The sequence below is a fragment of the Oryza glaberrima genome, chromosome 10 (assembly GCF_000147395.1).
Source record: "Oryza glaberrima chromosome 10, OglaRS2, whole genome shotgun sequence".
Lineage (NCBI taxonomy): Eukaryota > Viridiplantae > Streptophyta > Magnoliopsida > Poales > Poaceae > Oryza > Oryza glaberrima.
Window position 1 is genome coordinate 13,529,624 of NC_068335.1, and position 27,268 is coordinate 13,556,891.

Below are 27,268 nucleotides of genomic sequence, written 5' to 3' on the forward strand. Positions count from 1 at the left end.
CAACTAATAGAATGAAAAACCATTTCGAAAGAATTTATAAAGATGATCAATTATTCTTTGCATGCCAAGAGGGCAATAAGAGATTTGTCATGCCATGTGTTTGCCACCCTAATTCACAAATATTCCCTAGTAGTCTTCCTCCACTTTTGAATTAGTTTTAGAAAAGGTCATCAGGACGTACTCTGAGTTTGTTGGCTCATCTTAGTTTCAATTTTATTTGGCCTTATTTAAACGGGATCTCAAACGAGCATATGCATGCCGATATAATTATATAATGCATATGCACATGGCATGTAGGGAAGCTCTGGGGGAGTCGTGGTACATATTATTTGTTATCCCAATCCAAATGTACATACTATTTATTATTATATCTAAATACATAAATATGCTTCTTTCAAATAAAGTTGATTTTTGTTAATTACCTTTTAGCAGGAAAATTTTTAATTACTTAATCAAACGACGTCAGAATTAAACTCACTAGAAAATGCGGGGAAAAGATGTTGAAAGAAAAACAACAAAGCAGAACAAATAAAGATTATATGTATTCGAGTTTTTTTATGCATGTGCTTCATACGACATTCATTAATTTAAGACATTTAGTTCAGCCTTGCTAAAGACTAACAACATCAAAAGATTAAATTTCGTTTTTGAGAAAAGAAAAGGAAATCTTACTAAGCCGATCGGGCTCAATCGAGTAGTGGGCCTCAAGATTAATTAGTAGCCCTTCTTGGGCCTATACTCTTTTGATAAGCCTGGTATTAATTAGCTTTGGGAAAAAGTGCACCAAAGGTCCCTCAACTTATCATCGAGTTACAAAATCATCCCCAACCATAAAACCAGATATCTGGCATCCCTTAACTAATCAAAACTGGTTACAATAGGTCCTTTGGTTGTTTTAACCCCGTTTTTATCCTACATGGCGGCTGATTCAGCGTGGGACCCACGTGGCTCCCACATGTCAGGTTGCCAAATCATCTCTCTCCCTTCCTCCTCCTCCTCTCTCTCTTCTCTTCTCCTCTTGTCTGTCCAAGCCGTCCGGCGGCTGGGGAGGAGGCCGTCGGGGCAAGCCGGAAGAGGAGGAGCGCAGCGCCGCGACGGCGGCGCCGGCCGCCGGCGGGCGCCACAGTGGGGAGGCAGAGGAGGGCCCGCTTCGCGGCATGGACGAGTGCGGCGCTGCACAAGTTCGACTTCGGGGCCGCTCGCCCGCTCCCCACACGGCGCTTCCTCCTCCGCAGCCGCTGCCGAATCCGAGCACGTCGATGGTTGCCACGCCGCCGCCGACGCCAGCGATGACTCGGAACGGATGGACTTGGCGCTCCCGGGGCGCGCCGCGCCGGCGAAGGAGAAGAGCCATGGGCCCTCGAGGCGGCGGATCTTGCCTGGCCACCAACCCGAATTTACTCTCGTCTTGCCAAGCAGAAAACGCACGATCTATCACTGAAACCATGCATGCATCATCCAACCCAGACGTCACAGATCGACCAACAAACTTTGCAAAATTTGTCGGGACAGGTGGTTTCTGTTCTCCATCAATTTTCGACCCTTCTTCGTTCGTTGCAAGTTCATCCGCTGACGAAACACATAGCGTAAAATTAAGATGAACAAAAGGTTTCAGTTCATGATCGCAATTTTGTCTTCGTATGTACATCAACGAAGCTTAGTACTGGGAGTAATTGATGAGAAATTCGATGGGTAGATCAGGGGGTGGTTGGTTCAGGTGTTCGCGGAGAACCCAGAGCACTAAGCACGTCGAGGAAGCGGACGACGCCAACCAGCTCGCCGTCGTCGGCGTCCACCACCCACACCTACGTCACGCGGTGCGCGATCGCCTGTGCCATCACCACCACCAGCGAGCTCCCCGGGTGGCACGCGATGGTCTACTCCGTCGCCGGCCGCCGCATCCCCACGACCTGCCTATTGCCTCGCCGCGTGCATGGCGCTGACGCGTAGTGTTTGTACCAGTCCTCCGCCTCGTCGTCGGACAAAGACGAGAGGAGGATAACGATGATGACGACGACGATGAGGGGGAGGGGGGCCACGACGATGGGTCCCCGGCGTACAGGATACGGCGACGGAGGCAACACCGTCCACCACCGCGAGCGCGCGCGCGAACGGGTGCGCCGCCGCCGGCAGCGAGGATGACGCCGACGATGGCTCGCCTCCACCGTCAGACTCCGTGCCGGTAGAAGAATCGGACGTTGCCGACTTGTGGTCGACGGTGACCGGCTTCGCGCTTCCAGAGTCGGGCGGCTTGGTGTGGTCGACAGTGACTTGCTCCAACGACGCCCTTGCGCCGCTGTCGTGCGGAGGCTCGGGCTTCGCGCTTTCGGCGTCGGGCGACGACAGTGAATGGCCAGAGAACGACGGGCCGCCGCCACCGCTACTGTCAACCATAGGCTTCATGCCACCGGCGACGGGCGGCGAAGGGGAAGAGCCAGAGAACGAGGCCTCCTCCTACGGTGAATGCCCAGAGAACACCTACGGCGGCCGCCTCCTCCTCTCCGCCGTGCTTCCCCACTACAGCCGCCGCCGACAGCGCCGGCTGCCGTCAGCGCCCCAGCGGCCTACTCCCCAGCCACCGGACGGCTTGCACAGATAAGAGGAGAAGAGAAGAGTGGGAGAGAGAGGGAAGGAAGGGAGAGAGATGATGTGGCAACCTGACATGTGGGGCCCACGTGGGTTCCACGCTGACTCAGCCGTCACGTATGACAAAACCGGGTTCAAAACCACCAGAGGACCTATTGTGACCGGTTTTGATTAGTTAAGGGACGCCGAATATCTGGTTTTATGGTTGGGGGACGATTTTGTAACTCGATGATAAGTTGAGGGACCTTCAGTGCACTTTTTCCTTAGCTTTGTGAGAACTTGGAGTTTTGGGCTAGATCATGAGCACTGCACTGTCACACAATCAACGGCCCAGATCAGGGCATAGATGGGCCTGAAATTCTGATCACGGAATAATTCAATTAATACAAGCCCTTTTCCTCCCTTGCAAATTCTTGTGAAATCAATTTATTTATGCAGAAAAGGCAACGCACGGAATGACATTATGGATTTATGGTAGTGCTGCCACAACTTAAATAAAAACATCGGCACATTTTTTAAAAAAAGTAAGGGTATTTAAAGAAATTTTAAGAGAAGTTTTTAATATATGAAAAAACATATGCTTAGCGGGTGACTCTGGTCACATTCATACTATCTCCATTCTAAAATATAATAATTTTAGAATAATTTGTGGCTATGTGTCGGGGACAAGAGGTAGTATATATGCCATACAAATAGGATAATTAGAGGCTGTGTTCGGGAGTGAGGGTTGGGAATCCTCACTCCTCAGCACGCAAAACGAAGCAGTATTTAGCGTGTGATTAATTAAGTTTTAGCTATTTTTTTCAAAAATGGATCAATATGATTTTTTAAGCAACTTTCGTATATAAACTTTTTAAAAAAACACACCGTTTAGCAGTTTGAAAAACGTGCGCGTGGAAAATGAGGAGAAAGGGTTGGGAACATGGACAAACCAACTGAGCCAGCTAGTAAATATGGGAGCTAGTGATTGTGGTTTAATCATAAGGTGCCAGATGCAGCACAACCCTGTTAATCTAGGAGTAGAAGGCTAAAAGACAAAAGAAAAAGGTTTCACTTATTTTGTCCTCCAATGTTGTGGCAGCTGGAAGAAAGTTTCATCGGTTCTTGTCAATGGCTGGACCTACCATACCCTTAAGATTGTTTGTTGTAGTTCAGGAGTGATACCATGATGATTACAAAAATGAATGGGGTCACTGATGAGGCCACTAAGCCACTTTGTTGTATTATACTTTACATAGCCATGCTTATCAGATGACCTTGGCAATACATTACATAACACTAGCTATGAAATCGTAGTACAGAAAATTTTTGCTTCTTTTCCAGAAAATTGCCTCTGGTTTCACATTATGACATTACAGAAAATGCTACTTTTTCAGCTTAAGCTGTGTGCTCCTTCTTAAACTAATTAATTAATGCATGGTTAGTTGGCAGCTTACCAGTTTGTTTGTCCTCCTTTTTTATATAGAGAGAGAAAGAGATGTTGATACTTGTCTAAGAAGAAGTCATTCTCATCGTCATTAACCATTCCCTAATAATTCTGTTTTGACAGCATCCCTAATAATTCTGTACAATGATGTAAATATAAGAATATAAAAAAAACTGGGCATTGACAGCGTCCCTAATCTCATCTCCCCAATTTTAATTTACACAAAGTTTATGAGAAAAGGGTCCAGATTCTGTTTTTAAATGAAAAGCTTATGATTCTGTTTTTGCAAACAGAATTGAAAGAAATGGTAGTTTGGCTAGCACAGACATACTTATTTGCATCTAATCCTTTGATTAATTCGGTGCATAATTGGTGTCAAAATTTTTCAGGTTCTTTTTAGGTGGATCATATTTGTCATCATCACTGGGCCAAGTATGTACTAGTAGAAATATGATTGGACATATAATTTTGGTTGGAACAGAAGGTGCACTATTTGTCATGACGACAGCTGCTGAAAACTGGAAAGAACCATGGTGGTGATCGCCTAACACACTGTCCTGTGTCTCCAGTGTTTCAGAACAAATTAAATTCAGAAACAAATTAAACAAAAAATGATGATGATGATGATGCAAGCTAGCTAATCCACCACTAAGCTGAGCCACTTTGTCTCAACACCCTCTGATTTCTTATGTGCATTATGCTTTTCCTTTAGGCAAGGCCCTACTTCTATGATTTTATTGACAAAAATGGCACATAGTACACCTTTTCGCAACAAAAAGAAGTTGAAAATAAGGGCAAAAATATATATGCGTAAGCCTTTCAGGCCAAGTGGGAGGTTTAGGATGTAGAGGTAGGGCTCGCGACCAGCCCGGGTCTATTATACAGTTACACCCACTATATAGATAAACTTGAATCCACTGTATTATCAATCGTCTCAGTAAAATCCTAACTCGATTAGCTTGGCTCGAGTCATATTGAAATCCTATTACTCAATTACCAGAATTGTGACCAAGGTTTTCAATTTCTTTTTTGACCTAAATTTCAGGATTTCAGTGTCACTGAAAATTTTGGGAATTTTCATACTTTTTTGCACAATTTTTTTGAAAATTTAATAACATTTGACTGAATTTAAATAAACTTTGACCTGATTCACATAGAAAATGGAAAAACCAAAAAATTTCGGCCAATATATTTGCTTGTCGGAATGGGCAAAATTTTGAACCAAAATTGTAAACCCTGATTGGGACAAAATTAGAAACATCAATTGGGTGAAAAGGGACAAGGTCTAACTGATATTGCTAGTCCTAAAATCAATATGGTTACAGTACAATGGCCATGCGGTCAGCCTCCCAAAAGAAATTCAGAGTATGGACTATGGAGACTCTTCAGTAGAGATAGCAATGGGTACTCATAACCCGAGACCCGACGGGTTTTTACTCTATTAGGAGCCAATCGTGTTCTAACTCTTATACCCATGGGTCTACTAACGGGCGAAAACTCTTACCCATTGGATACGTGGGTATGGGTCCGTTCTTTACCCACCCGTACCCACCAACCCGTGGGTAAAAAAAACCCGTTGATTGAGTCTAAAACTATGAGCATTATAACTTTCAACGACTACTAAATCATAGCATAAAACTTCTTTCACATCTTAAAGCATTGCTTAGTCTAGTTATATGAAATTATTATTTGATTTCTTGATTATGTAATGTGGTCGTATAATTTTTTTACTTGCCTTTGAACACTAATATTAATAGCATTATTACTAGAGAAAATATTGATGGTTTACAACTCTAATATGGCTAATTATAGTACAAAACTATAAATATTACAAGTCAATTATATGGGTATGGGTACCCGTTAGATACCCGTTACCCGCATGGGTGTGGGTATGGGGACAATTTTGTATCCGCGACGGGTGTGGGTATTTAAGTGAGAGTATTTAGACATCGTGGGTGTGGATATGGGGCAAGAGAACCCGATGGGTATGTACCCGTTGCCATCTCTACTCTTCGGATAGAACCTTATTTTTGTTTTACATGTTACAAGTCACATCACACTTTGCAGGACAGTATCACCAACCTCATGCCAACCCATCAGGGAGCTCATGACAGAAGAACAGGAGAGGAGAAACTGCAAGAAAGTTAGGGCGCTTTTGATTTGTAGGAAATTTTTGAAGGATTTTAATCCTATGGAAAAATTTCCTACGAAACCCTTTGAAACAAATGATTGAATCCTATACTATCCTTTAAAATTCTTATGGAATGGGTAATCCTATAGAGATTTTGGAGGAAAGTTAGCAAGAGGTCCAACCTCTTGGAAAAATTCCTTTGAGTTTATATCTCTCATCCGATTCCTGCGTTTTTCCTGTAGTCCAATCAAACGGTCATTCCTGTGTTTTTCCTGTATTTTCCAATTCTCTGTTTTACACCTGCATTCCTATCAGAATCCTGCGGTTTTTCCTATTCCTTCATTTTTTTCCATTCCTGCGATTCAAAGGGGCCGTGACAGCGCATCACACCTCCAAAAATTCAGAGATCGACGGGCAGCCAGGGCAATCCGTCCATGATCCTGATGCATGTCTGTATGCGCCGATGCAGGGCTAAAAACATGTCAAAATGAACATGGGCGTCTTCTTGTTATCTATTTTCTGTAGAAGCAAGCAGATGCTGAAATTTAAAATCCTGATTATCACAATTAAATCGTTGTGTGTATATCTCGAGTTGGTGTTGACGCTACTAGTACAATTTATAAATTGTCCTTCCATTCTCTTTAAATATTAATCTTAAAGGTACAATTTAGCTCAACAAGCATATATATATATATGCAATACGTTACCCTAATTATATATAAATAAGCTTGAGCCATTGGCTTGGTAAAATCCTAACAAATTGGCTCGAGTCTTGGTTAGAACTATTACTCAATCCCCTTTAGAGCAAGTATAATAGTAGGCTATAAGCCAACTATAAGCTTATGTGGAGAAAAGAGAATTTAAAAAATGGAGAGGGTTGGCTCTCATGCAAGAGCTAGCTATTCACATACTTCAAGATAAATACAATAAATGTATAGGTGAAAGATAGAGAGAGGAGGAGAAAGAAAAAAGAGATAACCTTATAGCTCAGCTACTATATATGTTAACTATAATATAAGTTATAAGCTAATGGTTGGCTCTATTATTAAACTTGCTCTTATAGGGGTAAAGAAAGTATCATTGAGTGAAAAAGGAGAATATCTAACTGAAATTAATTACAAGTCCTAAAATCATTATGGCTATAGCACAATGATCAGCTCTGAAATTAATTACAAGTCCCAAAAGAAGAGCTTTTCACACACTAGCCTATAGACTAGAGTACGTCATCTTGGTTTGATTCTCGGTATCGTTCACGTCAATAACACATACTCCCTCCGTTCAAAAGAAAAAATAATCTAGACAACAATGTGATATAACTTAGGACAACGAATCTGGACAGGTTATGTCATATCCTTGCCTAGGTTAGCTTTTTTTTTAGACGAAGAGAGTATGCCCTTCAAATGAACTCTATGGATTCTGGATATGTGTATATTAGCTTGTTCACGCCACAATCATCATAGCGTGTCATGTCAAATTAAAGATGGTTGTGACTATGGTGTTTATGGTTGATTGCAATTTAGCTAAGACTAGAGGAGGGGTGGAGGTTCTAGCTCAAAATGAGGGGCGAGCAGTATTAGGGATGTTTATTAGGTACTCTCTTTGAGCACCGGTTCCTCGACTCCGAGGTTGAACCCTTAGATCTGGTTTTAGCTGGTTGTACCTGGTAATGATGTTTTGCTTTCTTGTTGAAGGTATTGTGTAGAGTCAAAGTCTTTCTCTTTAGAGTGAAACCTTATGGTTTAGCCTTTACTAAATTGGATCATGGCAATGGCGGCACATGCACGCAACAGTTCCTTTTTGAAGGCAATGTTTTAGGAGAGCCTTTTTTACCATCCAAATGTTGGTTCGATGGAGTTTTAGGATGAAGATTACCTATGGTTGTAGATTGATGCAGCATGATATTTGTTGTCATGTTATCCTTCTTGTTTTGGTCATGTGCATTCTAGTTATATAGAGGCCATGAATGATTTTAGAGAAATTGTATCATCTTAATATTATTACCTAACATTAGTAAAGCTTTCCGGCCTCATCTTTTCGCTTATGCTTATACTTATCAGCCAGAATTTGAATTTTTAATCTTATATTTGAAGCTGATTTTGGGGTTTTTTTCATCAAAGTTTATTTTTTAGCCTTTGCTTTTATGTCGCTAAGAACGCGTATATAAAAGTTTTATTCACAAATTATTTTTGGTTCGCAAATATATCGCTTGGCTTATGGGAGCCTTCCCTTTATCTTAAAAAAGTACCATGGTCAGCTCATGTAAATAGGCTAGCAAGTCTCCCAAAAGAAGGGCAGAGTATGGCACTCAAATGCAAGCTCAGATACAAGTTTACAGCAGCATTCATGTGAAGTTTTTCATTCAGCAAGTCGCCTCTCACTTTACAGCTCTGGATCAACAAAAACCTCATGCCTTCCAATCAGGCAGCTCGTGACTGAAAACAGAAGAGGCGAAAATGCAAGAAAGTTCAGTCATGACAACGCATCACACCTCCAAAAGTTCAGAGAACGACAGGCTGCCAGGGTATGGATCCGTTCATGATCGATCCTGATCCATGTAGGTAAGCGCCTATGCATGGCTTAAAAATGTCAGAAAGAAAACCATGCTGGGTCATCTTTATCTCTTTCTAGATGCATATGCATACAGATGCTGAAAACTGGAAAGGCAAGGATCAGGCAGGATCAAAGAGCATCGTTTTTATGTTCTTTCTTGACAGAGATCACAATTTTCAGATAATTGAGAGGGATTACATGGACAGGTATTCGGATACTCCCATCTTTATGTTAGAAATTAGATTCGGAAAGTGTTGTGGTGTAGTCATAGGTGGATGCATAACTTCACTTGTTCACTAGTGCCCACAATTACTAAATTATTATGTGCATATCTAGTTAGTGCAAAACTACACATGCTAAGTTACTGTCTTGGTCCCAAATATAGGTGTTAGAATTGTTAGCTCAAGATAAGAATTGTTAGTGGTTAATGTTTCCCACTGAATTTCGAATATAAATGCATGGTATTCAGGTTTTCCACTGACTTTTGAATTATTGTTCATTTCATGCTCATATATTATCGGTTACTACTATACCGGTACAGGGAATGTACCTGCAAAATAAGTCTTGCCAGGTGATCAGGTGTCCAATCATATAATAGACTAGGAAATTAATGATGCACCTGATGTCATGCATATGTCATGTTAAGAGATCAATTTTATGTCATGGCACCAAATGATAAATTATTTTTCAGAACATTTTGTGCATAATTTGCATTCACTGAGTTGACTCTGTTAGAAAAAAAAAGGGGGTGAGATCTAAATATATAATATTATATTGTGCTTGTTGTCATTAGAAACCTCAACATATGCTTTTTTTTAACGGCACGTATGTCCCCTTGTGCATTAAGAGTTGTGGCACATATAGCTAAACACAAGTTGACCAGTTGACATAATATGCCACCTTGCTATCTGGTGAGATTCTGACTGAAATTGACACTATATTAACAGACCGTTTAGCTGTTCATTAGGTAAATGATACTATTAATTTGGAGATATGCTAAACACTCGTATATCCTGTCCAATTACCGATTTGACCAACACAAAATGCCCAAAAAAAACTCAAGGATAGAAATGATTTCTCTTTGTTTCTGCATGCTAAGAAATTGCAGAAGGCTACAGAGAGAAGTCATTATCCGGTCCTGACTAATCAAGGAATAACATTACAAATCTTACAAGCACAATCATGCAAGAAACCGATTGCGTAATTAAACAGCAGTCGGAATTAAACTACTTACTTGGACCGGCAAACACATGCATGTGTGGCTACAGCAACTTGCTAATTAACTGGTATATGTGTCTCATTCACAAATGTGTAGCTTCCGTATCTAACAGTGCCGGCAACGATCCTGACTTTGAAATTTCATATTTACAATGATCTTAATTTGGAACTTTCTCAAACTTGTATGACTCTTGATATGAATGATATAGTGATATTTGGTAAAGACAATGTAGCACATGCTGGAAGTTTTTCTCTCCTACTGACAAGTGGCTGATCACCGGCCTGATCTACTACTGATGAGGAGAACAAGAAGAAGAACAGAGTGCTTGGAAAAAAAAAGTTTATAGTTGAAATAAAGATACACTCCATTCCATAAAGATTTGGTTGGTGCCTAACATTGCCACAACTTAATTTGCCATAGGTGTAGCATGGGAAACAAAGTGTGGCCAACAATTTGTTGGTCACAAGTGTGGCAATGTTTGGCTAGAAAATGAGTATATGACATGTAGGCCCATGGATCAAGAAAGTGTGGCTTGCCACAACTGAAACAAGCAACCAAACGCTAAGCTAACAATCTGTGGCATGCCTAACATGTGGTGTGGCAATGTGTGGCACCTAACCAAACAGCCTCTATATGTCGTTTCGGACAGCAAAAGATAACTAGATGCAAGCCATTTCAATGGTCTAAAACGTCAAATATTTATATCAAATTCCAAAGGGAGTATATATATGACGGATATAACACCCCGGTCATTTATATATAAGAAGTACACACACTAAAATTAAAACAAAAATCATAATTGTTACCAAGAATTAGTTGCGCTATGAATATCCTTGTTAGTACCAAAGTGGTACCATGATCCATATATATGTGTGTATTTCAATTGGGATAAATTAATGTTAGATTTGAGTTTTGAAGGTCGTGCCTTGTAGAATGAAATGGGGAACTCAACCATTACCTTTTCCCTTCCCCTTTATGAGGGAAAAAAACACCACTCTTTTCTTAAGCACAAACAAAATATGGTGTTATTGCTTTACGAAAGACAAAAAAAATATCTATCTTTTTGTGTAATGAAAGAGAGTGGATTAAAAGCACAAAGAAACATGTTTATTCCTTTCAGAAAGATAAAAATACATCATTTTTTTCCTACAATGGAAGAAAGTGGCTTTAAAGCTCTATAAGAAATAGTAGATCCTTTCTCCTATATGAAAGATTCATATCATTATCATAGATAAGATAAGTGCAAAAATTTCCAGCTCATTTTCTTATCTAATATATAGGCCCAAATCCAGCTGGGACCCACCCCACCTAGCTTGAGATTCTTTTGCCACCTTGTGGTTTTGTTGCATTGGTGCCATTTTGCATAAGAAAACACCCACAAGACAACAAAATGCAAAGACAACAGATGCATGCATTGTGCACATGCTTGTTCAAGATTCAAGGCCCCATGGCTTGGGTGCCGCATTGACCACGTTTCATGATGTTAACCAGCTTGATTCCCTTGCTACTTTAACCACTATTTTCATTTTTTTTCACCCTACTTATTATTATTAAAAATAAATGTGTATAACTTAACTGTGACCATTTAATGAACTCTCATTTGATGTAAAATTGCAGAATCTTCGTGATAAATACGAGGACTTTTTTTTTCCTGAAGGATTTTATTTTGTGTGATCCGTATGAACGCATGGTTTCCATCCAAGCTTGACTTCCAAACAGAATTTTCTATTGAAGCTTGACTTCAAGCACGATAGGCAGGAAGATAAGGAGGAGAAAAAACAAACCAAGCAGAATCAAGTCTGCCAGGATTTGGTATTGCCCCTAATCTTATTCTTCTTCTAAAGGAACTAAAAATCAAACCAAAAAGATATACTTATGTTTTTTTCCAGCTCCCAAATCCAAATCCATACTAAAAGAACTGAAAACAAACCAAAACAAAGAAAAATATTTCCAGCTCCCAATGAGTTCGTTTCTTCCTTTCCCAAGCTCTACTCTCTCATTTTCCATGCATATGCTTTCCGTACTAATAATTGTTACTTTTTAAAAAAGAATTCTATATCAGCTATTTAAAAAATCATATTAATTTATTTTTAAACTAAAATTTAATTAATCATATACTAATAAGTCACTTCGTTTTACATACACGTAAGATTAGCTTCCAAGGGACATATCCTTAAAAATAAAACTTACTCCCTCTGTTTTAAAATATAAATAATTTTGGATGGATGAGTATCCTAGTTCATAGTAACATGATATAGAGTTATTATCCATAAAAAATTCCTAATATTTTGAGACGATCCATCATCTAAAGTAGATGATAAAAAGCAAACTAGAAATTTAAAAAATAAAAACAACCTTTTCGGTTTTTCCTAGTACTAGCTCCCAAATCCACACTCCCATCCAGTGCGGAACTGCAAAAGCCAGCGGGCCCCACCTGACAGCGACCCACCGGCCACTACCTCGCACTCTCCGTCTCCTCCGCTGCGCCCCCAACACGGCGCCTACTACTCCTACAAGAGAAGACGAGCTCGCCTCGCCGCCGCCGCCATCGCCACCACCACCCGCAGCTCTCCTCGTCGCGTCGTCCCGCACCTCTCGATCTCCAACGACGCGGGGGCTTGCCGGCGCGGCGCGAGTTGACGACGACTCGCCGGCTGTAGCAGGCAGCAGCAGCAGTAGAGAGACGAGACAGGAGTGAGTGGTGATCCCGCGGTTGGGTTTCTTGGATTGGGCTGTGGCTGGCGTTGATCGGAGGAGCCAGGAGGAGGTTCCCTCTCGCTTTGCTCGCTCGCTCGTTCGTTCTTGGCTGGGTTTGGTTTGGTCTCGGTTCAGATCTTCTCTCCAAAGATTGGGATTCTGTTGGTAGGGGGGGGAGGGAAGCCATTTTCTTGGTTCGATGGACGCTCGGTAGATCGGTAGGTAGATGGGGAACTGCATGGACACCGCGGCGGCGGCGGCGGCGGCGCCGGATACCAACAACGCCGGTGAGTGATGCGCCCTCCTTCTTGGGGGTTGGTTGGGTTCCATTCCATTGTTGTGTGATTCGCTCCATACTTGTGAATTGAATGGCACAGACTTGGCTTCTTCTTGTTTCTATGTTTGCTATTGTTGAGTTTTGCTTCCTCTTTGGGTGGGTGCCCCCTCACTTTTGGCTCTCCCTTTTTTCCTTCCTAGTTTGGTTTGGTTGTCTATAGCATTTGGATTGTTATTGTTACATGGAAAAAGGGGTGAGAGTGGTGGGATTTCTAAATTTTTCTTTCTTTCTTTCCTACATTTCTAGAGTTTTGCTACTAGGGTTTAGTTACCTTGTTATTGATCTCAAGCCTCAGATGGTCTGGTTATGGCAAATGATACATATGCTTGGTATAATAATGATTGGATTTGGGGGGAAGTCTTGAAGTAATGTCTTGTTATCGTAATAGTTATGAACCTTCTAACTTGTGTAGGAATATAAATCGTTTCCAATTAGCATTTGCTTTTCGAAAGGAGGTTTAATTTGTTCCTAGAGTAAGTATATTTGCGAGCTGATAGATACCGGATTTTGTGTTTACTGTTAGATGTTACACCTTCATACAGCCATTGCATATTGCTACCGCCTACCAGAGAGATGTTTTAGGTTTTGACACCTTAGGCTGAAGTATTTGCAACAACGAAATCAGACATAATTGAACACACAATTGCATTGTGTTGCAACCAAGGTAATAAATACCGTTCTTAGCGTCCGCTATAGCGGTAGCTGACCTCTACCGCTAGCACTACAAGGTAGTGGATCAAATATAGCGTATTGGAATTTAGTGGCCGTTATAGCGCTTGGCTACCGTTATAGTAGTCTGCTATTGGCTTGTTGCGCTGCTATTGCTCTTAAATGATATTCTTCATGCATGGACAGGAGAACTTAATGCAGTGTGCCTTCTCTATATCTTACTTATTTTGTTATCGTATAATTTTTATGCTATGAAATGTATGAGTATCAAAGTATGTAACCTAAACTTATTTTAAGTGAAACTTGATGTTAGCATTCATATATAATCTAAAGTTATGGTTACTTTTTGAATTCCGCTATTGGAATTTAGTGCCTGCAATAGCAACCACTATCCACAATCAGCTACCCGTACACTAATCCGCTACCAACCCTCTATTTGCTAGTATTTATTACCTTGGTTACAAATAAATCGATTTATGCAACAGTTATCCTTATGCATATCTCTCTGTTTCTTGTCTGGAAAGCAGATCCATCAAAAGCTGCTAGCAAGACAACCTATTCATCTTACCCTTCAACTACAAAAAGCGGTTCATCTTGGACTGTACCTTCCTATAAGGATCGTAGCGACCTTCCTACTCCTAGGACAGAAGGAGAAATTTTATCATCGTCAAATTTAAAGGCATTCACACTGAGTGAACTCAAAAATGCAACAAAGAACTTTAAGCCCGACAGTCTCCTTGGGGAAGGAGGATTTGGCTATGTCTATAAAGGTTGGATCGATGAGCAAACTCTTGCTCCTGCAAGGCCAGGGAGTGGTATGGTTGTGGCCGTCAAAAAGTTAAAACCAGAAGGTTTTCAGGGTCACAAGGAGTGGCTGGTATGTCTGCTATAAACCAACTTTCTAGGTTTCTCTGAGGTGCTACAATGTTTCTTAATTGTGATTGATGTGCTGCAGACAGAGGTTGACTACCTTGGCCAACTTCACCATGAGAATCTTGTTAAACTCATTGGTTATTGTTCAGATGGTGATAACCGACTTCTGGTGTATGAGTACATGCCTAAAGGAAGCTTGGAGAATCATCTATTTAGGCGTATGCATTTAACTCTACCACACTATTTTCTAAATATATACGGGTTCAATATCTTAAATTTGGCAGCACATTAAATGGAAATTTTCTGTTATTTTAGGTGGTGCAGATCCTTTATCCTGGGGAATAAGGCTCAAAGTTGCTATTGGGGCTGCTAGGGGTTTATCATTTTTGCACGATGCTGAAAATCAAGTTATATATCGTGATTTCAAGGCATCAAACATTCTCCTTGACTCGGTATACATGAAAATAGCTACTCATTCTTGTCCTTCGAAAGTTTGACCTTTTGCAAATGTTTTTACTTTAACTTTTGTTTCCTTTTTTCACCATTATAGGAGTTCAACGCAAAGCTTTCAGACTTTGGTCTGGCAAAAGCAGGCCCAACTGGGGATAGAACCCATGTTTCCACACAAGTCATGGGTACCCGAGGTTATGCAGCTCCAGAATATGTTGCAACAGGTCAGGAATGATCTTACTTTTGAGTTCATATAATTCACAAGTTGGTACAGATTTATTAAATGGCAGTCTGCTTACTACCCTTGATGTTGGTCACTTCTTCAAAATTATGTTCAATCAGCTAGAATTAGAGTAGTTTACAAAAAAGGAAAAGAAGCTAGAATTAGAGTGTTGTTAAACCACCTTGTTGGTGCTAAGCTTTTACTTTGGTGACATCTAAAATGTACAGTAGTTTTGAATTAACAAATCTTGTTTTGCCGTATCTATTTCACCAAATGACATGCTGACTGTTATTGTACTATGACCGATAGCAAATATTTGTGAAGATCCTTTATTTGAGTTATCATCATCTCATTGTCATATCTACTAATGTCATTTTCACACATCAAATCTTAATATTTATTTTAAATTTATTAGCAAACGAGGGATGGTTTAGAGCCAAGTGAATGCGTAGAAGATGAAGACATTTTCCCTTTCTTCTTCTGCCTTCTTTTTTTTTTTCCCTTCTTGCCTGCCCTAATCTATCTGGTGGCATACTCAATCTGCTCAAAGCAGAGCTGACCAACTGAGAAAACCAATTGACGGAAGACCTGCTGCGCTAGCCGACATAGATTGAAGGAGCAGCGAGCAGCAACTCCTGTGCGCGGCACCATGCGGGCGGTGGAAGCAGACGCCCATACATGAAGGAGCAAAGTGCCAAGCAGCACCGTGCAAAGGAAAGCAGTGGGTCTGCATGCGGCGGAAGCAGGAGTCCGTGCAAAGAAAAGCGGCGGGGCCCCATGAGGAAAATCACCCGGTGAAGAAAAATCGTCAGGCGATGAGAGAAGACAAGCAGCAAGGAGGAAAACTGGCGAAACCCTAGATCTAGACTCTCATACCATGTTAGGAATATAGCTTGTATTGAATAATAGCCCCAAGGAGGCAATATATAGGAGTACAAGAGACCAAAATACGTAAAGAGATAAACTATATATGTAAATAAAAGACTATATTCCTTGACAGGCGGTAGTGCTTCCAGTTGAGAAGCCACCGGTCCTGGGTTCGAACCCAGGATTTGCACGGGGAAAAAAAGGACTTCTCGTTGGCTATTCCGTATTAAATGTGTAATCACTACGGTTGCCTTCAGTAAAATGCATGTGACCCACATGCCCTGGGCACCCGGGTAGGCGGCCTTTGGGGCCTTTTCTCGACTGGGCCAGGAAGAGCTTCTTCTTATATTTATCACTGAGTTAAGATTTTGAGGTTTAACTCCACGCATTCTAATATGTCATTTTTGGAGTGTGGTAAAGCTGCAAGTTTCCATTTTCTTTTTTTTATTATTTTGGACAAACATTAGGGAAGTCTTATGTGCATAAAGGGATTCTTTTATGCTACTTGAAATCACTGCAAGCCTGCATTTTTATCTGGAATGTATGTTGTTTTCTTGTTTAATACTATTACAAAATTGTGTTATCCTGAAAAATTAAGTTCGGCAAACAAAACCCTGAATTTTAAATATAAATTTCTTTATTTGCACTTCAAAGAGAATCTATATTGATTTTTGCCTTTAGTTTGGACATTTAAAATGATTTACAACTTTTGCATTATATTTGGTTCCTACTTCATAACAATAACAAGTAACTGGAAGATACAATTGTCTTTGCTTCAAGTACAAAACAGACTTTGTACACATTACTTGCTCTGAATTTTGTAAGTCTCAATGTTTTATTGAAAATTGGAAATAAAATTCTGGATATTTGATTTTTACCGTGCATGAATCTAGCAGAAAACATATACTCCCTCCGTTTCTAAATATTTGACGCCGTTGACTTTTTTAAACATGTTTGATCATTCATCTTATTTAAAAAAATAAGTAATTATTAATTCTTTTCCTATCATTTGATTCATTGTTAAATATACTTTCATGTATACATATAGTGTTTCATATTTCACAAAAAAAATTTAATAAGACAAACGGTCAAACATGTGCTAAAAAGTCAACGGTGTCAAACATTTAGAAACGGAGGGAGTATGATCTACTTGAAAAGAATAGTCATGCCATTAGGACTTGCTCTTGTTGGCTAATGTATCTGGTAGTGGTAGGAGATAGTATTATTGTTGGGGGGCACATGTCCTTCACCTCTTAGAGCGGTATGATGGGGCACTAATAAAATCCAATTGTAATTAACTGCTGAGATCTTCAGGTTATAAATTATGTTGCAATTGTTTCTCACAATACTCAAATATGATCCAGGTCGCCTCTCTGTAAAGGCAGATGTCTATAGCTTTGGTGTTGTGCTGCTTGAGTTATTGACTGGGAGACGGGCCTTAGACAAATCGAAACCAGCATCAGAACAGAACCTGGTTGACTGGACAAGACCCTACTTGGGTGACAAGCGCAGGCTGTACCGCATCATGGACATGAAGCTGGGCGGACAGTACCCTAAGAAAGGCGCCCACGCTATCGCGACCATTGCCCTGCAGTGCATCCGCAGCGAAGCCAAGATGCGACCCCAGATGTCCGAGGTCCTGGAGAAGCTGCAGCAGCTGCAAGACCCCAAGTACAACGTGACCTCACCGCAGGTTGACACCCGGAGGAGATCATCGTCGGGTTCAGTTCCTAGGTCGCCGATGCGGATGCAGCCTTCGCCACGGCGCCTTTCCGCCTCGGCTTCCCCATTGCCGGCTGCAGGCTCCCCGCTGCCGGCTTGTAGGACTGCGCAAGTGCACTAGATGCACAGCCTAGGATGGTTTGGAACTTCGTGCTGTAGTTGTTTGTAACCTCTAGCTGTATATTTTGTTCTGATGTTGTGCCCAATCTGTAGTTCTTTGTTTTGTGAGGTTGGATACATCTGTTGCTGTTAGACTCCGATGTGTGTGTAACAGGGAACGTGATTCCGGCATTCTGACGCGATCATTATTTTTTTTTTACTTGTTTCAATAGATAAATGGATTCTTAGATTTGTGCCGTTGTGCATGGTTTTTCCTAGCCTTTGTTGGTTTAACCAATTACCTGTAGTTTGAATATTTATGACATGTACAAATATTTCTGGTGACATGACATCCATGAAATTCAAGAACCCTGCTTGTACTGCTGAAGTTGTTCATGGTGGCATCCATCAAGATGCAGAGACCAGGGATGTAAATCATCCTATGTAATCTGAAAAAATTGCTTCGGTTATTTTCCCATGGAAGCACATGCGGCAGCGCGTTGTTGTTCCAAGAAAAGCTGCTTCTGAATCTCATTCTTCAGTTTCCCATTACCTGCATTCAGCATTCTGGACTTCCTGAAGAATGCATTAGCAAAAAACTGTTCTGCTTTCAGTAATATATATTTTAGATTACCCTTCACAAAATGAAAGAGATTCTAGTAGTTTTCAGTCGAAGGTGCCAAGGATGAACCGCATGCCATCACATATAATAATTTTCAGAAATCCAAGCTCCAGAAATGATATGCTCTGCAAGAGTTTCGTTGATTCAGATAGCATCAGAGTTGGCGTCAGGACAGTGAAGTTATCTGACTGAATTCATGTTGAAAATGAAGGTTACACCGGATTGGGCCAACAATCAGGCTTCGAGAGAAGGCCTTCATTCTCATTCCGATTTCCTGTTCAGCAATTGCAGAGAAAATTATGTGCCAGTTCGAGTAGAACCAATGCTTAATCTCAAGCACCAATCGCAGAGATTAAGTTCATTTTTAGTTTTCATCATTTGTCTCGAAATAAGTTTATTTTTCAGTAATCATTGCATCGGATAAAAGTACTCCCTCCGTCCCAAGTGCAACCATAAATTTCCGCGCCCAACTTTGATCATCTGTCTTATTTTAATTTTTTTTATAATTAGTATTTTTATTATTATGAGATGATAAAACATGAATAGTAGTTTATATATAACTTATGTTTTTAAATTTTTTCAAAAAATTTATAAATAAAACGGACGGTCAAAGTTTTGCACGAAAAATCATGGCTGCACTTAAAATGGGACGGAGGGAGTATAGAATAATTGCATTGAAAATAGATAAAGTGAGTGATAGTTACATTGGAATTGGATAAAGTAGGAATATTTTAGTCTTTTGGTGTTTGTATTGGTATGTATGAGATGGGTGAAAAATGAACTTTTTTTTAACGAATCGACGAGGCCGCCAATTTCATTGAATAGAGGAGAAGAAAACTGTACAAAAAGGATAATGTAAAAAAAAAACCAAAACCAGGGCCATGGCCCTAACTATAGGCAGTTATATTGTCAACCAGGCTGCGAGATTTTTTGCGCCCGCCAACCCCCATGTTTTTGCTGCCACCTTTATCTTGGCTAGCAAAGTCGGCGCCGGCAACTTCTTGTGCTGGAAAGTCCTCCGGTTCCTTTCATTCCATATCTCCCAATTAACAAGCAAGGTTAACGTGTGTAGTGCCTTCTTAGGTGCTTCCCGTATGCTTACGGTGGCCTCCCACCACTCATGTACCGTCAAAGATATTTGTTAGCTAGAAGGTCTTAGATGGGCAATGGTCATTGCCTGTCCACTGCGCGATTTCATTCCAAATTCTTCTTGTGTATCTACATTCCGCTAGCAGGTGGAGAGCTGTCTCTTGAGTCTGGCGATATAAAGGGCATGTGGATCCGTTGGACCAGCCTCTGGTTGCTAGTCTGTCTGATGTCCACACTCTGTTTTGGAGTATCAGCCAGGCAAAGGTCTTGCACTTGCGCGGTGCCCAAGGCCTCCATATCAATGTGTCGAAATTTGACGATGTTGTACCCAGTAGCTGCACCTTATAAGCTGAGGCGGCCGTGTATTCACCATGGTTGTTGAGCTTCCATGTGATCTGATCTTTATGTTCCGCGAAGTGTACATTCTGAACGGCGCTCCAAACGGTGATGAGCTGGTCAATCAGATCCGTTGTCCATCCTTCGTTAGTTGGTAGAGCAAGGTCGTGCAGCCATTGATCTGCTAAAGCGGCATGTTTGAGGGTCCTGCTCTTTTTCCTAGAGGCCAAGTGGACTAGTGGTGCGACATCCTTCAATCTTTTCTTGGAGAACGGCACCTAGCTCGGCTGGCAGGGAGCTGCCAGGAGCAACGTGCTGGCCTGGGTTCGAATCCCTTCGAACGCAGGTTCTCTCACCAATTTCTTCTCTATGAATATTGAATGCTAAGTTCCTTCTTAGTATTCCAAATTTTCTCTTTTCAAATGAACTTATTTTGGGATGAAGTTAGTATTAACCTCTTTTATCGAAAAGAAAGTAAAACTCCTATAAAGCTTATGGGTTTCTTGACAATGATACTCAATCAACCTTGCGAAAAAACAACAGAAAAAATCTAGGGACTGGAAGCCATGTACAAATCCTACGGGAAAAGAAAACACATGAAACTTGTTAGATTGGCAGTATTTGGCGGTTTGCATACTCCACAGGAAATACACATTTGGCTTTATTGCAAAAGTATTATTAGAATAGAGTTGAGAGGAGAGATGAAGGGAGACGGTGCATTGAATTTGTCAAAGGAAATCAAAACCATGAGGGTGTGCTCACAACGTGCGTACATTCACCTCTATAAACGTACACACGCACACCCTACCCTGGGTCGGCATATCTTGAGATTGATGAAGAATAATTAGCCGTAAATGCGAGCACCCGTGTCAAATCTAGAATTTTATCTTGAGATTGACGAAGAATAATTAGCCGTAAATACGAGCACCCATGTCGGCATATCTTGAGATTGATGAAGAATAATTAGCCGTAAATGCGAGCACCCGTGTCAAATCTAGAATTTTATCTTGAGATTGACGAAGAATAATTAGCCGTAAATACGAGCACCCATGTTAAATCTAGGATTTGAACTCGGGTGGACTGGTTCCATCACAAGGAACCTAACCATGAGGTTGTGTCCACAAAATCGTCCGAAAAAGTGAAGAACGGAATGGATTCCTATGGTAATTCTACACCCAAATTCTTCAAACTAATTCGTGTGAAAGTTCGTGTGAAAGTTCAATTCTACGAGCTTCCTACGAAAGTCCCTCCAGTGTATCAAGGAGTTGTCATATCAAAGCAAGTTTAATATTTGCACTAACATCTATTTCAAGTATATCCAGATTTATAGTACTATAATGAGTCTAAGAGTATAATTTCATTCTCAGTTGCTATATATTAAGTATATAAGATTAAGGGAGTATATAATAGATTAGCTAGTTAGTTTCTTTTTTTCTTCATCCTCTCTTATTCTCTCGCCATAAATTTAATGTACTCCATCCATTTTATAAAAAACCAAACTAACTAGTACGGTTTGGTTTTTAGTGACGGATGGAGTATTTATTTTGAAGTATGTGTAAAATTTATCTCCTGCGTAAAAATCAATTATCGATATTTTTTTCTCACTTGTCCACGTATACTTTGCTCTTAAAAGGATTTCACCGAAGACTTGGTAAAAACATAAAAAAAGAAAAAGAAAAAGTGCTTAGGATCCAGCAGAGAAAAAGGTGAAAAATGGAAAAATCCAGGTCATGTAGCTGTTGACCGTTGACAGATGTTACCGCGGAGGAATCAGCCGTGGACGGCTCTGCTGCGGGGCCCCTTTTCCCAGCCGTTTCTCGCCGACCACTCCTCGCTTTCGGCCCTCTTTTTTTTTTTCACTTTACCCACCTTCCAAACACCGGGCCCCACCCCCTCGCTCGCCACAGAAGATCCCGCCTCGGGCCCACTATACTGGTACACATCTTTCGCGTGGCCCCACCTCCTCCCAGTCACCACGACCCGCCGCTAATCAGGAGAGAAAACATGATTAGATTAGCGGCCGCATAATCGTGATTAGATTGGATTACACGACTGGTAATTAATCGCGGGGCGGCTTCGCTTCGCTCAAGCTTAGCTGCTCTGTTTATAAGCGCAGCACGGCACGTCTCTCTCTCTCTCTCTCTTCTCTTCTTCTTCTTCAATTTTCCTCGCACCGGCGGCGAAGGCGAAGCGGAAGAGGCGGCGGAGCAGTAGCTAGTCTACTAGCTAGTAGTAGTAGCTCGCCGGCGAGCGGAGAGGAGGAGCCGAGGAGGAGGAGGAGCTTCGTGGCCGGCCGGGCCGCCATGGAGAGCCGCAAGGAGGTACGATCCCGAGGAGAGGAGAGGAGACGCTTTGCTTCTTCTTCTTCTTCTTCTTCTTCCGTCCTCTCCTCCTCCTCCTCGCGCGCGCGCGAGAGAGATTTTTACCATTTTCTTCGTTTCTCGGGGGGAAAGAATTGCACGGATTCTTCTCCCTCGAGATTATGCAAGAAACCGAGCATAATCTCTGGACAGATCGATTGGAAGCTGAGTAATAATGGCGGATTGGTTCTTGCAGGAGGAGCAGCATGGGGGAGGAGGGGCGGTGGGGTGGATGACGGTGCCGGCGTTCGGGGAGTGGGACATGAAGAACGGCGCGGTGCCGGACTACTCCATGGACTTCTCCAAGATCCGGGAGATGCGCAAGCAGAACAAGCGCGAGCTCTCCCGCGCCAGCCTCGGCGGGGACGACGACCTCCTCGCCGCGCAGCAGCACAAGGCCGCCGCGCCGCAGCCCGCCCCCAACGCCTCCGCCGCCGCCGACGACCACCGCCGGCCGCTCCACGCCGCCCACGACGACTCGCCCACGGTAACTAACTAAACCCCCTTTTGAAACCCCCATCGTGTTACTAGTAGTAAGTTAGTACAAGTAGTAGTTATGCGATGATGTTGGTTAATTTGTTTCAATTGTGTGATTGAAATTTCGATGATGATGATGATGACAAGGTCATGGCCTGATTGAAGGGTAGAAATTTTGCTCTAGATGAATCGAATCGCGAGGCTGCGATATAATTAACCTTAGGAGATTCTGATTATGTGATTGAGGCAAAATGAGAGGCGTGCGCCATTTACGCCGAACTCGGTACAAAAGTTGATTGGGAGTTAGTGTGTCGGTAGATAAGAGAAGAACACATACTAGTTACTAGAAGCCACACTGGCTATTTTACTATCTGCGCAAATTTGTGAAAATTGAAAGAGGAAAGAAGAACAAAGTATATCTTTGCGATTTATGAAAACTGATAAAAAAGAGAAAGAGAAACAGAGTATATCTTCTGCAAGATTTGTATGGTAGTGCAAGGCGTGGACCCATCCAAGCAGCATCACATCCATGGAATTGGCATGATCATCAATTTAGGAGCAGTGCAGCGACCTGCGGCATGACGATCGGCATGGAAAGGGTGGCCGAATCAGGCGAGGCAATTGCGGGTGGGTGCAGGCCAATGCGTCCAGTTATGCGCATGCGGTGGACAGTAGCAGTAGTGGTGCTTGTCACTACTAGATGACAAGGACAGGTCCAATAAGTTTTTGTGGTCTCCAGATCTGTATTCCTCCAAAATTATTAGATATGCTAATCCACGGGTAATGTCACTGTCCATTAGAGGGGGTGAGAAGGCTATCAGGGGCAACATGAATTGATTTTATAATAGTATTTTGAGGTGTACACTGTTCCCGTCCATTGGTGGTAGGTTTGAGTTTTATTAGGATGATGGAATGCTGACTCAATTGCCTGAGGAGCTGGTTTTTGGGGGAACACGGATGTTGAAGAGGGCATTTGCTAATTGTTACAATGCTATGCGCATAAACATTTTTTTTCCCTGTCTGATATTCTGTAGCATTTGGTTATATTTGGGTTGCCATGCCTAAGGGTAATTGAATGGACACTCATTAGATGATTACCCAATTGGCATTAAGAGAGCTGGTCCACTGGGGACCTAGTAGGAACATCCCAATGCTTATGGATAGCTGATTTCTATGCAATCTTAGCCTGCCTTACCAGGATAATACAAGTTTATTCTATTATTGAATACGCAGCCCTGCTGAGCTGAAACAAATTATGTAAATTAATTAATTTGTAAGCATCACTAAAGCAAAATACGTGAAGAAAGATGTGATTGTCAGGTGGTTAGAGAAGCTGTTTTCTTTTCTCCTTTTTCCTTTTTGGGTGGGGACTGTGGAGCAAGCAAAGCTAGGGTTTAGTTGGCCATCACAAGTGCAGCTGTACTTTCAGGTTGGTGGTATCTTGATGTTGCTGATTTACTATTTCTAATGATGGCCTACCTGATGAAGAATTGCAGCAGCAATTAATTACTCGTGAAATTAATTAAATATGTGAGGTGGTTATCTTTGTGAGTCATGGTTTGAAACATGAGCATGAGGTGAGACTTTCTCAGCCACGTAGCCGTCAGACAACATTTCGCTGAACCTATCAAGGTCAATATGTCATTTTCAAAAAGTCGCGTATAAAGCGTATTCAACTTCTCGTTCACCTTGTTATCATGCGCTCCATTGCATATGATTGACCAATGTTACTGGCCTATATGCACTCGGTTGTACATAATTGACTAAACTTTTTGAATTCCACTGACTTTTTTACTCCCTTTTATTACAACTGGTGTGCAGGGGAGGAAGAAGTTCCTTAGCTATTTCCAGTGCTGTATCAGAGCCTGAAGAAGTTCCTTAGCTATTTCCAGTGCTGTATCAGTGTTGGCGGCACGTAACTCCTGCGCAAATAGCTCTTAGGTTTCTTGGGTACTGTAAAGTTTGCGTAAATGTGTAATCTCCACCTGCTCTGTAATCTGTTGCTCTTTGCAGAGAAAAAAAAGGGACGGATTGTGAACAATGAAAAAGCGTATTTGTTCATGCTGTTTTTCGCAGAATTGTTCGCGACTTCCGGTGCAGTATCATCGTCCTTTGAAAGGGATAGGATCCGAGGATGTATGAGTATAACTTATGATTGATTTGATTCTTGGTTGGAGAATATAATTTTCACCTGGTGACCTGTGATGATGATATGCTGGTTTGATACTGAGTGATTACTCTTGTTCTACTTTTTTTTTTGGTAGCTTCTTGTTGTTGTTGTTGTTGTGAATCCTTGCTTGTATCTGTCAATCTCTGTCTGGAAGAATGTCGGCTGCCTGCCGTAGAAGCAACATACACTTTGAGACTTTGGCAGCTAAGCACAGCTAGCTCTATCCATGGGAGAAAACAATGAGAGAGCTTGTCCATAATCACAAGATTTCCATTGTGTATGTGCCCACAAAGAAAGTGACCTGAGCTGCTGGTATTTGGAATTCTTCAGACAATATTGCTTGTTTCAATGGTCATACGCTCTTCAATTTTCAGTGTGTTTTCCAATCTTATTTTTCAGTACATGCCAAAAGGAAGTATACAGACTGTGGGCATATGTTGGGTATATAATAAAATACTAGGTGAGAACACATCAACTTGGGTAATTCATGTGGTTAAACAAATCCAGCTGATCTTTGGAACATGCTGTGTGGAATATTTGTGGTCTGATCTGCAGGGCATCTGGTGTCAACAGCAGAAGTAAACAATTCTCTTTGTCCTCGTCAGGGTATGATCAGGTATTCTGGTCAGATGAGTACTTTAAAAAACAAATCTTGCATGGGGATCAATGTCCTATCAGAATCAGTCATTCAGTTTAGCAACTGAACTCTCCTTGATCTGGCAGTTCAGTGAAATAAGGGAAATTTTGCTTCGGACCACTTCAAATTTATGGCATTTGCTATATAAACTCTAGTTTTGGGACCATATTATAGGACACTCTAGTTATATCGTTCTTTGCCAAAAGATATTTTGGCTATTATTTTAATACATCCTATTCCAATAGAGAGAACTTTGCAAACAATAATTTTACTCTTGGGCCACCTTGAAAAATTAAAATTAAAATTTCAATACATCTAGCTAAATTTAGACATATTTTTTTGCAAAATTCAAAACTTGTTATCAATAACAGAAATAAAAAAAACATTTAATTCTTCTATAAAAAAATTGAACAAATACTGTCTGAATTTAAACAACTTTTATAAAATAATTTTATTTTCTAAATTATGAATTAACTTTTAAATCTAGCTAAAATATGTTCAAATTTATACTTTGAAGGTGGCCCATGGGTAATTTTTTTTTTCAAAGTTTTATCTCTCCTTGAAATAGCATATATTAAAATAAATAATCATCGGATCAGTGTCTTTTCACAAAGAAACTCAATATTAGAGTGTCCTATAGCAAAATCACAAAACTAGGTTATCAAATACGATAAAACTAGAGTGTCATAGAGCAAATTTTATCGTGAGTTAACCAGCCATCGATTCTCCATCCAACGGTTGTCCATCGTTTGGGAATGGATGCTGTGGCCGGGATGGGGTGGATTTTCTTATTGGTTTTCTGAAGTAACTGTCGTGGTAGGTTAGGTGGTCGGTCCATTGGCATCTCAAAGGAGCTGACTGACCAGCGTGGATGGATGGATGGATGGAAGACAAGATCTGCTTCGTCGCTGCGTGCAACAGTACGTGCATGCTTGGTACAATGGCAGGCATCTCATGTGCCGTGTTCCGTGGCCACAATGGGAGCTAGAGTCATACACCGTCCATCTCAAAATAAGTTTATTTTTACCAATTTCACATGTAGCAATACAAAATTAAAATGATTGAAATACTCCTATTTTTTTAAATCCCAATGTAATTGCTTCTTTATATATTTCTAATGCTTTTTTTTACTTTTATAAACTTTAATGCAATGATTGCTAAAAAACTTATTTTAAAATACAGAAGTAAAAAATAAAATTATTTTAGGATAGAGTGAGTATGTTACGGTAAGGCCGAAGGGAATCTCTCGCTTTCTCCCTATTTAAGCAGTAGAAGAAGCTCTTGTACATGTAAGTTGTGCCTACATCTGAACAAGATAATCTACCGTTATGTTACATGTTACAACATGATTTGGGATGGAGCTACACAAACCATAGTTGAAAAAAAAAAGTCAGAGCGTCCGGTCCGATCCCTAGTTCACCGGTTTAGCTAGCTGTAAACCGGTGTTATTTTATTTTGGGAGAATAGCTAATATGGTCCCTAAAGTTTCACTCCTGGGTTATTTTAGTCCTTAATCTTTCATATTGTCCAAACAAGTCATTTAAATTTGTCATGTGGGCTAATATAGTTCTTGGTCCCACCAAAATCACCACATAGACATGCTATGTCACCTTTCTACGCAAAATCTATATGATTTGTCCAATTTACCCTTATGTATAGGAAAATAAAAAACAAAAAGAAAAAGTTAAAAAAAATATATGGTATATGTAAGAGCAAAAAAATACCTCA

At 41.0% G+C, this 27,268-nt stretch overlaps 2 protein-coding genes across 2 annotated transcripts; both read left to right on the forward strand.

Annotated features, from left to right (window-relative positions):
* The first annotated feature begins 12,356 nt into the window (after positions 1-12,356).
* Positions 12,357-18,107, forward strand: LOC127753407 (probable serine/threonine-protein kinase PBL3). Its single transcript, XM_052278897.1, has 6 exons — positions 12,357-12,896; positions 14,143-14,492; positions 14,571-14,706; positions 14,804-14,940; positions 15,039-15,162; positions 17,393-18,107. The coding sequence occupies exons 1-6, from the start codon at positions 12,836-12,838 to the stop codon at positions 17,869-17,871; spliced, it is 1,287 nt and encodes a 428-aa protein (XP_052134857.1). The 5' UTR covers positions 12,357-12,835; the 3' UTR covers positions 17,872-18,107.
* Positions 18,108-22,019: 3,912 nt separating this feature from the next.
* LOC127753408 (uncharacterized) lies at positions 22,020-24,794 on the forward strand. Its single transcript, XM_052278898.1, has 3 exons — positions 22,020-22,217; positions 22,453-22,743; positions 24,555-24,794. Exons 1-3 carry the CDS (start codon positions 22,200-22,202, stop codon positions 24,600-24,602), a joined length of 357 nt encoding a protein of 118 aa, XP_052134858.1. The 5' UTR covers positions 22,020-22,199; the 3' UTR covers positions 24,603-24,794.
* The last annotated feature ends 2,474 nt before the right edge of the window (positions 24,795-27,268 follow it).